Below are 14,709 nucleotides of genomic sequence, written 5' to 3' on the forward strand. Positions count from 1 at the left end.
AAAATACAACACCTGTTTATCAATTCAAACCTTTCCCGCTTTATCCAGCATCCTTTTTTATACTAATTCAAGATGTCAACTTTGTCACTTCATGCCGTCTAACTAAACTCGAGTTGCAATATCCGTCTGCACTAAGCATAAATGTGATGAAACGATGATTAGACAGCATACGGATGTCAGCGATATCCATCAAACTGTAGATCCAGGATGATAGTTACAGGGGAGGAAACAGGGAACGGGTGCCAAAGCGCTCCCACAGGATTTTCAAGCATAATTGCCAGTTATCTCTAATCACAATGGCCACCTGTTTCACCAGACTTATCGCAACATTCATAACTTATACTTTTAACGCAGGATGCCATGGCTCTGACAAACGCAGCACACAGATGGCTGGCTAAAGTGCAGGCATAAGGAAATGAGCAATAACGTCATAACACCAACCCGGTCTGAGTCCATTTGGTAAATAGCTGAGCCAGTAATTAAAAATTTTCTGAAAGAACAAAGCCTTGATCCAACTAATCAGGATGACAGTGATGGGGGGAATCAATTGTGGTTTCCTCTGCAGCTGTATGAATTTCACGCTTTCTGTCACTTTCCCATTCCTTAAACTTGTCTCTTAATTTAGTCACTCTGGATTAATATTCAATCCATCATCTTTGTTTCAAAAGGGGGCTCCATCAGATATGCACAGCTACTTGGATTAAACTTCTCTTGACTTCATTGTTCTTCTCCAAAAAGTGGGTCATTTCACTCTGAAAACAGTCAAAAAGATGTTCTGGCTGTGACTGAAGAGGCAAAGATGTTTCAGCTCACTGAACTGAACAACATGGTGTCTGGATCCAAAACTGCCGGGATCGGGAAGTTGTTTCAGTGCCAGATGCTTATTTACTGACGCCGTTCACCACTACAAGGCTTTGTTTCTCAGTTTCTCTGCTCGTTATTTGCAAAGTGTACTTTTGTCATTCTGGGACCTAACTCAACAGATATGAAAGTGTTTTCACTGATATTGTAAATCTTTAGGGTCAGTTCAGTAAAATAAGCTTGATCGCACCAAAGTTAAAATATGCCTCTCAACCCTATTTGAACACTTGGATGAACTCCAGAACCTGAAGTAAAGATTAAAAGCAGGGTCAAGAAATGTATATTAGACTGATTTATTCGGATCAGCCGCTCGGCTTGAAATTTCCCCCCAGGAAAAGTTGAAGATCTAGTAGTTTTGGGTTGTAGGAGGCAATGCTTCAGTTCCACACAGACTGAATTTAGGATGATAACCACGTAATAAACATGGATTGTCCACATTTAAGTACCTACTAAAAGTGTCACTAGATTCATAAATATGAAATTAAGATGAGTTGGTGGAGGTCCTCCCTATTATTTTACAGTGTGGATCAGATTTTTGGGCGCCACTGGTGAGAGACGTGGGAAAAGCTTTACGTTATTTAATAATATTTATTGTAGTATCACTAGTTTCACACAAAGGATTAAAACAAATCTAATATTTAATTGAAATAAAAATGATTGAAATGGGAAAAATACCACATTTATTTTTAACAAAATGACAGGTGGCACAATTATTGATAGTCCTGTTGTCATACTTTATACAGCTTGCGTTTATCAGTGAGACAACACAGAGTTTCTCCTTTAACAGTCTACAGGGCTGGAGCGCACAGAGAGAGGGATCTTTCACCATTTCTCTTTCTACTATCCCCCTTCTTCTTATTTCATCAAGCAGGTTTTCTGCAGGATTTAGGTCAGTGGACTGAGATAGGTTGAAAAAAACTCTGCTGAAAAGACCCATGACAGCCTGCTACATTAGAATCGCAGAGTTTATGATGGCATACGTTCTCATCAGGCTCTTAGTGAGTTTCCTGAAAGAGAAACTGGCCCAAGGCATCACAAATTATCCACCATACTTAATAGTGGAAATAATGTTCTTAGAAACAGAAATATTGGTCACACATTAATCCATTATTGCATGTCAGGTTTATTTCATCTGAAGCTCATGACTCCATTGTAATTCTACTTCAGATCATGCTGCTTCCACTGTAAGCCACAAACTCAAAACTCTCTTAATCACTTTTTTTCTTAGCCATCATTGTTTTTTTTTTTGGACTATAAAAAACCAATCGTATTTTTTTCACAGTTTTGCCGATCCTGCGACTTAGTCAGGTGTGATTTATATATCAAATTTAAATGGTAAATTATACTGACCAACATGAACCAAGGAGTAAACATTAGCGTCTGTAGCCACAAGAGGGCGATCTAGGCTTGTGAAAACTATATGCTGCGCTGTACCATTTAAAAATTAATTGAAACATTAACTTATAGACAACAAACACTGAACACAGATTTGTATGTTGCTTTTGCTGTGTCTGGATGCATTCACTTCTCAATCATCCGGGCGTAACAGCCCGTTATGCTGAAATGTGCTGGCAAGAATCTAAGATAAGATAGGCTTAAGATAAGATAAGATAAGATAGGCTTTATTGATCTCACATTGGAGAAATTCAAATTAATCTTGCTGTTTGGAGTTGCTGCTTGTTACGCCGCTTTACCCCATTCAACCTCCCAGGTATGTTCCATGTTATTCAGCCTGTCGTGGATGCAATTGCATAAATTGCCTTGACAGATTACATTTTTAAGTTTTTAGTCTTGGATTGGGTGAAATAACTTTCTAAATAAATGAGACTTATAGTCCGGTGCGACTTATATATGTTTTTATTTTTCCTCTTTATGCCGCATTTTTTAACTAATGCGACTTCTAATTCCCGAGCGAATTATAGTCCGAAAAATACGCTATTACCAGTTAATTTAAATAGGCAGTTTTGTGGTCCACTTAAATCTAGAATGTGTTGACCTAATAATGGACTCCCGGAGCACATTGGTTAAAAACATTCTTACTGACGTGTCCTTCAGAAACTGAAATCTCTCAAAACAAGAACCAAGTGACAGAAAGTCCAGAATATGTGAAGATGACAGAACACTGCTTTGTCCTTGGACATTTGATATTTAGTGTACATACATTACATCTATGATACCAATTTAGAATATTGATCAACGTAAAGATAGATTTGAACAGATGATGGCACCTTCAATCAAACTTTCCTGGGGCTTTGAGTGGAATTAAATTCACCTTTACCATGTTGGGCAAACAACATGAGCTGCTCACCTCGGCACATTCATTCCCAGAGTGATGACAGGAGCATGGACAGGGGTGAAGGGCAACTCTTGAAGCTGGCCTCCTTCTTCCTTCTTGAAGGTCGTCTCGCCGTCTTCCCGCTGAAGGTCCATCTCCAGGTGGGTGATGTTGCTAACACCCGAGCAGGCCTAAAAAAAAAAAAAAACACAAGGACTGATCTAATAATGAAACAAACAGGAATAATGCAGTGAAATTGCTGCAGCTTGGCAGAAGATCAGGAACCAGCTCCATGTTTCTTCACTAATAAGTGAGACTGTTCCCGATTAATTAAGTTCACTTTCATACTCATCACTCAGTGTGGCATAAAGCATATTCTACTATCTAATTACAAGCTGATCACACAGAAGTGTTGGCAAAGATGTATGAATCATAAAGAAGTGACTCACTACAGTACAATTACAAGCAAGGAGAAATCCAAATAAAGGACTAACTTCACTAAAGACAGCTGACAACTGGATCCATGGAAAGTAAAACTGGGTAATGAAGGCCTGGATTAAAAGAATGAGGCAGTAAGTAAAAAGCTTGTAGTGGATTTGTCAAAACTGATTTTAGAAACCGCCTAATGCTCTGACTGCTCCAACCCTGAGCTTACAGTGGAAATATGTATCTTTAACACACAGCAGCCATGTGTCACAAAGGAGATAAGGAGCTTACCCTGGTCTGGGTTTACTTTGTCCATGTCAATGTTTGCTCTGATTCTAATAACTCGTCTAGAATACATTACAAGGGGATATGCACCAATCAGACTTTTCTATTGTTCTTACCAAATTCCTCTAAAGTTTGATCCGATTTTCACAGATTCTGATATTTTTACTCTAAGTACTATAACATATGAACAGACAAATAAATGCGTTGTAGGTTCTTTGATTGATGTAGCAGATTTTCATCAGGTAGATTATAAAGAAATTAAAAGCTTGTCATACAAATTCCAATTTTTCTATGTTTGAGCAGCCAATCAAGGACAATTGTCAAATCATGAGCATAGGCTGAAATCTTTTACACAACTTTACCAAGCTGGGTTTGAAATGTTTTTATCTCCGCTAGTCTATCTCTGTCTTAAAAAAATATGAGAGGAAACCACAGGATGTCAGAAATGAAGGAGGCTATTTTATCATACCCACTGCATCCCACAAGTTATTGGTTATATTCCGATATGACTTTCAGGACATCACTCTGAACAACAACATGTAGGGGTCTGTCCTCCGTATGTTCACATGTTTGCTCTACGTCACATTATTTCCTGTTTAGTTTAGATTTGTGACACATTTTTCATAATCACTTATTTTGCATAGGGCACTTTTTGTCAAAATGTTTCATTAAAACATCACAAAGTGAGGTGGAGTGCTTTGCAGAAATAGTCATATCCTTTAAACTTTCTCATATTATTTCATATTGCAACCTCAAACTTTAATTAACTTAAAACTTAAAACTATTAATTAAGTCTGTTAAAATGTTGTTTGATAATCAAAATAAAACATTGCATAATTGAGGAGTGGAAGGAAACTAGTAATTTGTATATACATCTTTGCAATAAGAAAAGGGGAGACTATTGTTGGAAGAAAGAAAAGTCCTCATTGTAGTCTAGTGGACATAGCCAACGTCTGGAAGATCGTGACCTTGTCAAATGAGATCAAATTTATAAATTTTGATCCACATGTAAAACAATGCATCCCCACGGTGAAACTTGGTGATGGCAACATCATGCTGTGGGCATGTTTTTCTTCAACAGGAACAGGGAAGCTAGTCAGAGCCAATGGAAATATGCACGGAGCTTAATCCAGAGGAAACAGGAAACCAGTTAGGAGGTGGAAAATACTTGAGACTAGGGTTGATGTTCATCTTCTGGTAGCATAACAACTTTGAACATAAAGCCAGAGCCACAACGGACTGGTTTAGATCAAAGCATATTCATGTGTTAAAATGGTCCAGTCAAAGTCCAGATCTGGATTCAATTGAGAATCTGTGGCAAGACTTGAAAACGGATGTTTAAACCAAAAAGTTCAAAAAATTCAAAAAATTCCAGTACTGATTGTGCACAGATGAATACATATACACAGTTTTATCTGTAAAAAAAAAAAAACACAAAAATGTCTGTTATTTCCCTTCCACCATACCTTTATGTACAAATTTGGGTTGGTCTTCAGCATAATATTTACCCAAAATATGTTTAAGTTTAGAGGTGTAACATGAATGAGAAAACATGCAAGGTAAATGTTTTTCTTTCACTCACACTGACACCTAAGGAGAATTTAGAGAGACCAATTAACTCAACAGTCATGTTTTTGGACTGTGGGAGGAAGCCGTAGAGAACCCACACATGCACAGGGAGAACATGCAAACTCCATGCAGAAAGATCCAGGGCAAGGGTAGGATTTGAACCCAGGACCTTCTTGCTGCATGCTACCCACTGTTCCACTGTACAGCCCCTGTTTCAGAACATATTCTTATTATATCACAGCAGGTAATGTCTGGTATAGATGGATTAGATAATGTGGTGTACATTTTTAACAGAGTGTGGATATGAAAAATGTGTATATGTGTCTGCACCTATTTATAATTCCACAGCAAACATGCAGCTCCGCCTACCTCATCTGGTTCACTTTCACTGTGACATCTTAATGAGGCCTTAACATACACCAGGTGCTCTGGCGAAAACACCCATCACACAAATCAGATGGATTATTTAGAAGGATTATTACAAATACAACTACACCTTTTCCATTGATACTCATGATTACAAAAGCTGCAAACAGTCCCTCCCAGAATTTGTCGATTTCTCAAAGACTTTTAACTCACAACTTCTTATTTTGAGAGACAATGAAAATACTATGATTGTAATAAAATTGCATTTGATTAAGCCTACAATAGAGTCTCTTAGAGAAGCGCCTTGGGCAACATGCATTTTTGATTGTTTTTGACATCATAGGACAGCTAACAAAGTTATGCTAGACAAGGAAGCCACAATAGGCTTTGGAGACACGGTGTAAAATTTATTACTAGGAGCTGGTAGGCTACTTTTTTCCTCTTTGTTTTTCTTTAAAAGGTCATATGAAGGTCATTTGCAGCCTACTTTAGTTTGTGAAATAACTCCCTAATCTGATGGTATATGTTATCTGCAATATGGATATGCATCAAATTTCTAAATATTTTCCTAAACAGGACCATCATATGCCATTTTCTACAATACGCATGGAAATCTGAATGTGAATCTCCCTCCAGAGAGAGAGAGAGAGAGAGAGCCAGACAGACAGACAGACAGACAGACAGACAGACAGACAGACAGACAGACAGACAGACAGACAGACAGACAGACAGACAGACAGACAGACAGACAGACAGACAGACAGACAGACAGACAGACAGACAGACAGACAGACAGACAGACAGACAGACAGATAGATAGATAGATAGATAGATAGATAGATAGATAGATAGATAGATAGATAGATAGATAGATAGATAGATAGACAGACAGACAGACAGACAGATAGATAGATAGATAGATAGATAGATGTAACTTTTTGTTGGAAACATAAATCGTTTCTTCTGACACACAGCTGGAGGTGTGGCAACAATTATCTATAGGGTGCAAATAAAGCCGTTTGTTGTCAAGTGTTTCATTTTCTGTGGCTCTCTTGCTCTTCACACATGTGCACCTTTTAGTTGGCCTGTCACAACACATGTGCAGCTGAATTTATTTTGACTAACCATCAAAGAGGACAGTAATGACCTTGACCAATAGCATGCTGCTGCATACACACAAGGTGCATGTGTGCGCAACATGTGATGAAACAGCCAGTGACAATAACCTCGGGGCTGGCCTGTATGAGACGCTAGTTTTAAAACTGTTAAATGGTGCAAAGAATTGGTGCCTTTGAACTTGCTGACATGAAGCTGTTGCGGTGGGATAACAGATGGATGAGTGATTTTCATGGGCAGGTGTCTTCAGGTTTTATGGTTACAAGGACAAATGGAGTTTTAAACTGTAAATTCTGAAGGCTAATTTATTGAGAGAACCCACCTACAGTATTATAAATGAGACCTATTATGAGACAGTGGGTTAAAGGTCAAACCATTCCTTAACTTTATTAACTGCTAGCCTTTTAGAAGCCTTTAATGTGGAAACCAAAGACCACATTGTTAAAATCAGCTTTGGAAAACACTGAAAAGAACATATTTAATAAAAAAAAAAAACAATGCTGTTTCATTATTTAAACTATGTTTTCATCTCTGGTGGAACAGTGGTTAGCACCAACAGCATGAAGGCATTGGGTTTAAATCCTCAGATATCCATCCATCTATTGCCTCCTATGTCCACTTGTTCATTTCAACCATCCGTCGGTCCATCCATCCATTTCTTGTGTCCTGAGGTTAAAACTACTAGCGTGGACAAAAAACACATAGTGAAAAATAGTTTAACTTTTATCTGTCTAGGTAGTTATAGTACAAAGACAACTAGATAGATAATATATTTTGGCAGTTCTCCTCACATCACGACTTAGAGCCAAATTCAATTGTCTCTCTTCATTGCAACATTGTGCTCCTGATTATTCTCTTATCTTCAGTAGGACTCATCCACACTTCCTGGATTATCCAAGCAATATGATTCATAGCCTAAGCTGTATGGATTTCAAGCATAATAGATGGAGGAAACATAATAAAACAGCTGCCGTCTAGTTAGAAACCCATTTCAATCTGTACTGCAGCACAGCAACACAGCTTTCACAATCTGAAGCAAATAGAAAAAGGGAGAAATAAATACAGGATTTTTACTTTGTAGGAAACGTTTCAGATCTACTTGATAGATTGCTGAGATGGTATTTCTCCTATTCTGAAATTTATTAGGCTCCAACAAATCTGGAGTTATAACCCCACAAACTGCTATAAAGGAGGTTTATACAAAAGCATCCAGGATAATTTAAGGAACTGGCCACCACAACAACTACAACCTGAAAGGATGGATGGATGGATGGATGGATGGATGGATGGATGGATGGATGGATGGATGGATGGATGGATGGATGGATGGATGGATGGATGGATGGATGGATGGATGGATGGATGGATGGGTGAGTGGGGAGCAAAATAAGCTTAACATTTTACCTGATGTTGACTTAAAAGTAAACATTTTGTGTTAAGTATTTTTTTAACTGCAGATTTATTTCCTTTTGTTTGTTCGGTCCCAAACTTTGTCATGTTTAGCCCTTTATCTATGAACACATTTGTCCTCTTTTACAAGACAAACAACTGATCCAGATGGATATAAGGATCAGGACCTATTTGCTTTATTCGCGTCAACACTTATTGCCTTCAGCCCTGTGCAGCTTTGCTGCCTTAATGTGAGGAGAGCAAGTGCTTCTGAAACCTCAGAAATGACTCAAGGCTGAACATGTAAAAATTGCCAAATAAATCCGCAGAGTCTCTCTATATTTCCAAGGGCTATTTGTTCCATAACAGGTTTTGACAACACTATCGAAAAACCTTTAACTATTGCTATAACTTAACAAATCTGGCTTCGTTTTTCCTGTTCCAGCTGAAAAACTGTGAGGCCAAAACAGCAATCTGGGAGTAATGAGGAGGAAAAACTTGGAAGAGTTTTAAAAATACTTTGTCTCCTTATCACCATGAGGCCCCAGGAAGAGCCTTCCGCCTTACTAAGATTCGTGCCCATTTTAGAAGAAATCCATACCAAGCCTAGCAAACTGGATGCACTGGGATTGAGTAATACATCGGTTTTAATTGTGGTCCTTCTATTCATCTAACCTTTTCAGTGAAAATGACATGCAGCTTTAAAACAACAGTGGTGATGTTTCCATACATCAGTAAATGGGCAACACTCAGCACAGATGAAGTTTCAAATTTTCTGATGTAAAAATGACATAGTTAAAAATATTTCACTGGAATTTTATGCGACAGACGAACACAAAGAAGGGCATCACTTTGAACTGGATGGAGGTTCATTCATCTTCCCATCACCTCATCACCAGCTTCCCTGCCCGCGCTAAAGAGCGGCAAACAACACGTTTCACCGTGCTGATGGTGTGTTCTGAACAGTGTATAATGTTAGATTTCTGCCTCTCATACGATGTTGACCTGAAAATTCAGTGGTGGTTCCTTTTTCACTAGAGCACGATCTTTCACGTGTTTGCAGTGTCGCCTATATTGCAAGTAGAGGACACGGTGTACAGGTTCGCTTATGGCTTTCATCTGAATAGTGGCCTTTCCTTTTGCTACTCCGATTTGGGAAGTGCACAGCTAATAGTTGTGTCGTAACCGGATTTACCACCTATTCAGATTGAATGGAGGCTGTGTAAAAAGATCCAGAGCTGTATTTCCATGCTTCATGTAATACTTCTTTAAGTAATATTCTCCTTGCCCTTGCCCGCCTTGGTAGGTTTGCATTTTGGCCATATTTTACGATTATGGATTGAACAGAGCTCTGTGAGATGTTCAAAGCCGAAGATATTAACCTCTCTGGTTAACCTTGGTCCTCCATGATGCTGTTTGTCCACTAATGCTCTCTGAATCCTTTAATAGAACACCAGTATTTACCGTATACTGTGACAGAAATTGAAAAGGTTCAACGAGTACACACACACACACATATATACTGTATGTATGTGTGTGTGTGTGAGATTGCTTTGCCCTTTCTCACACTGTGAGATTGCACAACTGTTTCTAATGTGCCCTGCACCAATTCCTAAATGTGTGCATCATTGTGGGGGAGCATGGTCTAATTTAGAAAAGACAAGGCAGCTTTCAAAGGCAAAATGACTGCAAGCCAATTCGCGGCAGCAAACACCCACAACAGCGGGGAGCTGTATATGCGATGACTGGATGCCCTCCGTTTCATTGAGCTTGTTAAGAACTGTAGTTTGTAAACACCACTTTAAATGTGCATCATTATATTTATACTAGATCCTAGCCTTGAGAAATAACTGTCCTAACGTCTCATAATTGGCTTAAATTAACGGATTAGCGTTGGACTGGATGCAAGATAATGTCTAGGTTTATAAGATACTGGATAAATCAAAAAGGAAAAACATTAATGAAATAAAATAAAATAAAAATAATCAATAACCAATCATATTTCTTTTGAGAGTTAAACTGAAAACAGTTTAAAACGATCGAGCAGTTCTAGAGATCACATTTAAGGTTTTGTCTGAAATGTGTGCCATGCATTCTGAATTTAGTCTCCGATTCCCCCAAATCAAATCCAGAGCCACAACACTCTTTAAAAGTTGCTTAATAATGAAATCAACCTGGGTGAAGCTTAATTCTGGTGGGAATGGGGCAGTTTTGTGAAGGTTTCAGACAGTTTTTAGAACACAGAGCTAAGAAGAAGCACAGCCACCAGATAAGGTTTTGAAAAGGTTTACAGCACTTTATAAAGCAACATCTCGCAAGATACAGAATCCGTGGACTCCCCACCCCCCTGAATATACCATCCCCATAGTGAAAGATGGTGAGGGCAGCATGATGCTGAGGGGGTTCCTTTCTATAGCAGAGACAGGGATGGTGATGGGAGGATGGATGTAGCCAAGTACAATCCAGTTCCAGAAGAAAATCCATCAGAGACTCGGGTTGAAGTTGACCTTCCCTCTGTACAGCGGCACAAAAAGATACAGCCTGAGCTACAGAACAGCTTAGATCAAAGCATATTCATTTATCCATTGAAGGATTTGTGGCAAAGCTTTAAAAATTGTTGTTCACAGATGCTCCTCACCCAATGTGCCTAAGCCTGAGCCATTTTGCAAAGAAGAATGGTCAAAACCTTTAGTCCATCAATGCACAAACATAATAGAGGCATACCCTAAAAAAACTTGCTGCTGTAATTGTGGCTATCACATAAAAGTCCAGTAGAATAACATTGAATTGTATGGTTGGATTTGGACAAGTTATGCAAAATGCCAAGGTATATATGAATACTTTAGCAAAGCTCTCTATGTTTAAACTCAATCATTGCCTGCCATGTCTTGAGGATATTTAAACCATTTAGCGTGCCTTGTGTAGAAATGTCATCCCCGTAAATGCTTGTCTTTGTTAAATGCTTGTGTATTTCCTTTGGCATGTATGTGAAGTTTGAGTGCGAGACCATGACTGCGTGTTTTTGTGTGTGAGTGAACGGGGGTGGAAGTCTTACGACATGTGACAGCTGGTGGGCCGATGCCAACGGGGAAGGATGGAGCAGAGAAGGAAATGACTGTTGCCACGGTAACGCCGAGCTGGAGTGGCTGATGGTCGGGTAGCGTGAAGTAGCTGCCAGCTGAGACAGTGAGAGCTGCGGAGAAACAATGCAAACGACTTGCTGTTATTATTATGATTACCAACAACAGTGCTAAGGAATACACTTTATGCCAGAGAGACACGTGCCGCCTCAGATCATAACAGCCTATTACTCTTTAACACTTAAAAAGCCCCTTGTACCCTCCACCCCCACCCCCTGCCTGCACACCCACAAGCTTTCAAAGTTGTCTTTCCCAGCATACCCAGGTTAACAGTGTTCTCGTCCCTTTAGAGACTGCAGATATGGGAAAAGAGAGCACAGCATTTTTAATTAAGGACAACTTAAAGATTATGTAAAAGCGACATCAGAAAAAAACGAATAACTACAGACAAGGGACTCTTCAATCTTGATACGAAGCAAAAGAGCAGTGTTGCCTCTCCATTTGCAGTCTACAGCATTCATATTTGGTACTAAAAAAGCTTAAGTCCAGTGCTTAAGCTGATGTTTTCCATGTTTTATCAGCATATTTCTTCTCCTCTGTTTCCACTTATCTTTTGGTCAATGGTGCTGCATTTGCAAACTAACTACGTTAATTTCCACATTTAGATGCTCTCTTCATGTATAAAGATCACGATAAGTACTTCTAAACTAAGACAAACACAATACTTCAAACTTTTGCTTTTTGCTGTGCAATTTTTTTAGTCACTGATTAAATTTAAATGTTTAACATTTATTTCAAACTGTAGTAACTGGTAAGTTGTTCCAATGTTTTCACTTAAATATAAATAACTGAGACAGCTGTGAGTGTAAATAATTTTCCTATTACACAGCCATGGCACTTCGCTCAGCTCTGACTCATCTGCAGCATCCTAACACCTATGTTAGGATGCTATTCATGGACTTCAGCTCAGCCTTCGACACAGTGCTTTGGGATTTGCTGGCCCTGAAGCTCCGCAATCCGGGATTATCTCCACCGCTCTGTTCTTTGATCAGCAACTTCCCCACCGACAGGGCCCAGCTGGTGAGGATAAGGAAACTCACATCTGCATCTCTGATCCTCAGCGTTGGGATGCCGCAGGGTTGTGTCCTCAGCCCTGGTCTCTTCACCCACACACGACTTCTCTGCTACTGTAGCTAAATATGGACTTTAAGATACCATATATACCAGCAATGTTTCTTCAAGTGCAGGACTAAATAGGAGTTCTGGGGCTAATGTTAATACTGGGTAATTGTCTGACTAAATAAGCAAGCTTAAAGGAGCACTAAGTGAAATTTCACCACTAGGTGGGCTGTTGAGCACTGTCTGTAGACCAAAACAAGATGTGTGACAAGCCACGCCTCTCTACCTCCACTCGCCCTTTTACCCCCCTTTCCTTTTCCACCGTCGCCTCATGTGCGCATATTTGCAAATGGTAAATGGTACTTGTATAGCGCTTTAACTAGTCTTGATGACCTCCAAAGCACTTCACACTACAGTTCAGTCATTCACCCATTCACACACACATTAACACCCTGATGGTGGTGAGCTATGTTAGTAGCTACAGCTGCCCTGGGGCAGACTGACAGAGGCGAGGCTGCCATACACCGGCGCCACCGGGCCCTCTGACCACCGCCAGCAGGCAATGCGGGTGAAGTGTCTTGCCCAAGGACACAACGACAGAGACAGTCAGTGCGGGGGATCGATCCACAGCACAACAGCATCACCTTTTGGAGGAACATGTCTAGTGAAGAAGTAAGTAACTCATAACTTTATAATGCTGTTAGCAAGAATAATAATTCAATTCACTGGGCGTGCTCCCCACCATTTTCTCCAGTGCTACACTGCACAGCGCCCCCCCCCCTGCTCTGACGGTGGCAAAGCTAAAGTCACATGGATGTACATGCGCACACGGCCGGCCCGGGCTTCGTAAACAAGGGACTGCAGAACAACACAGAGAGATGATGTGACGTCATACAGTAGTCCATCAAGAAAGACACGTTTAGTTCTTCCTATCACAATTTTTAGTTCTAACTAAAATAATGAAATTTCGCTTATTGCCCCTTTTTTATATTTCCCTAAGATGAATAATTGCATTGATGAGCCTGGCTCAAACACTAAAATGTTTGGCTAAACTGAGGAAAAGGGATGAGAAAAGGGAGAGCATAAATTTTGTATCGAGAGAATCCCCTTCTCCACAGGCTGAATCCACAGGAACAGCTTCCAGAGCTAACACGAGGTGTTGCATCACAGTACGACCATTTTACAGCCTTACTTTCTCATAAAATGCACTAGTGGCCTAGTTAAGAGTAACACTCACTTTTTGTAACTTGTTGCTAAGCAATACGACCATCGCCGACAACACGGCGGATGTTCTTATAGATCACATTAGGTTTGACAGCAGTTCACACATTCTCTCCATGTCGTGTGAGTGCTCTAGGTTCAAACAGGCATTTAGCTCACTTGCCTAACACCCGTAATCAATACTGTTGCAAATGAAACATCAACACCTACAACATCTTTTGCAGAAATCCTCAGTGCAAACTGCAACTACACTTAGACACATGTTCGTCTGCAAAACAAGACCCTGACAGCCCCTTTGAAGGAAGTACAGAACCTGAGCTCATAAGATTTGAAGCTCAAAACAAGTATGCTTTAAATAGAAAATGATAACAAACCACAGCAGCATGCTATTGTCAGAGCTGCTGGACTGTATATGTTAAACCTTTTAGCCAGGTAACCAGTTTAAATGCTCGTGGTATAAAGTCAAATTATACCTGTTTTTCATGTCAGTGTGGAAAAAGGCAGGAGTGTCGAATGAAACAGTGTGTGTCTGTATGATAGCACTTGTATGCTTTGATAAACTATACAGTCATGGACAAAATTGCTGGTACCCTTCTGTTAATCAAATAAAACCCCACAATGGTCACTGAAACAACTTGAAACTGACAAAAGTAATGATAATAAAAAAATGAATGAAAATTGACCAATTAAAATCAGACATTGCTTTCGATTTGTGGTTTAACAGACTCATTCTAAAAAATAAAATAATGAGACAGGCCTGGACAAAACTGTCAATGAGACCTTTGCAGCCGTCGACAGGTATTTTGGCCCACTCCTTGTGAGCGAACTGTTCCAGGTGTCTGAGGCTGGAAGGAGGCCTTCTCCAGACAGCGTGTTTCAGCCTTTTCTGTAGCTGTTCAATAGGATTTAGATCAGCGATCATGTGAGGACACTTCAGAATAATAATAGAACTACCCAATAGTCGTTATCGGGGGGTTCTGGCAAAGTGTTTTGGGTCATTAT

At 39.7% G+C, this 14,709-nt stretch overlaps 1 protein-coding gene across 1 annotated transcript in view; it reads right to left on the reverse strand.

The window, feature by feature from the left end:
• The window catches only part of nphp4 (nephronophthisis 4), a 293,994-nt gene that overhangs the window by 81,796 nt on the left and 197,489 nt on the right, over window positions 1–14,709 (reverse strand). Inside the window, exons 12-13 of the mRNA XM_036133980.1 lie at window positions 11,343–11,480; window positions 3,170–3,327 (exon numbers count right to left, since the gene is read on the reverse strand). Coding sequence (XP_035989873.1) covers window positions 3,170–3,327; window positions 11,343–11,480 — 296 coding nt within the window. The remainder of the gene's footprint in view (window positions 1–3,169; window positions 3,328–11,342; window positions 11,481–14,709) is intronic.

This window comes from Fundulus heteroclitus, chromosome 1, assembly GCF_011125445.2.
Source record: "Fundulus heteroclitus isolate FHET01 chromosome 1, MU-UCD_Fhet_4.1, whole genome shotgun sequence".
Lineage (NCBI taxonomy): Eukaryota > Metazoa > Chordata > Actinopteri > Cyprinodontiformes > Fundulidae > Fundulus > Fundulus heteroclitus.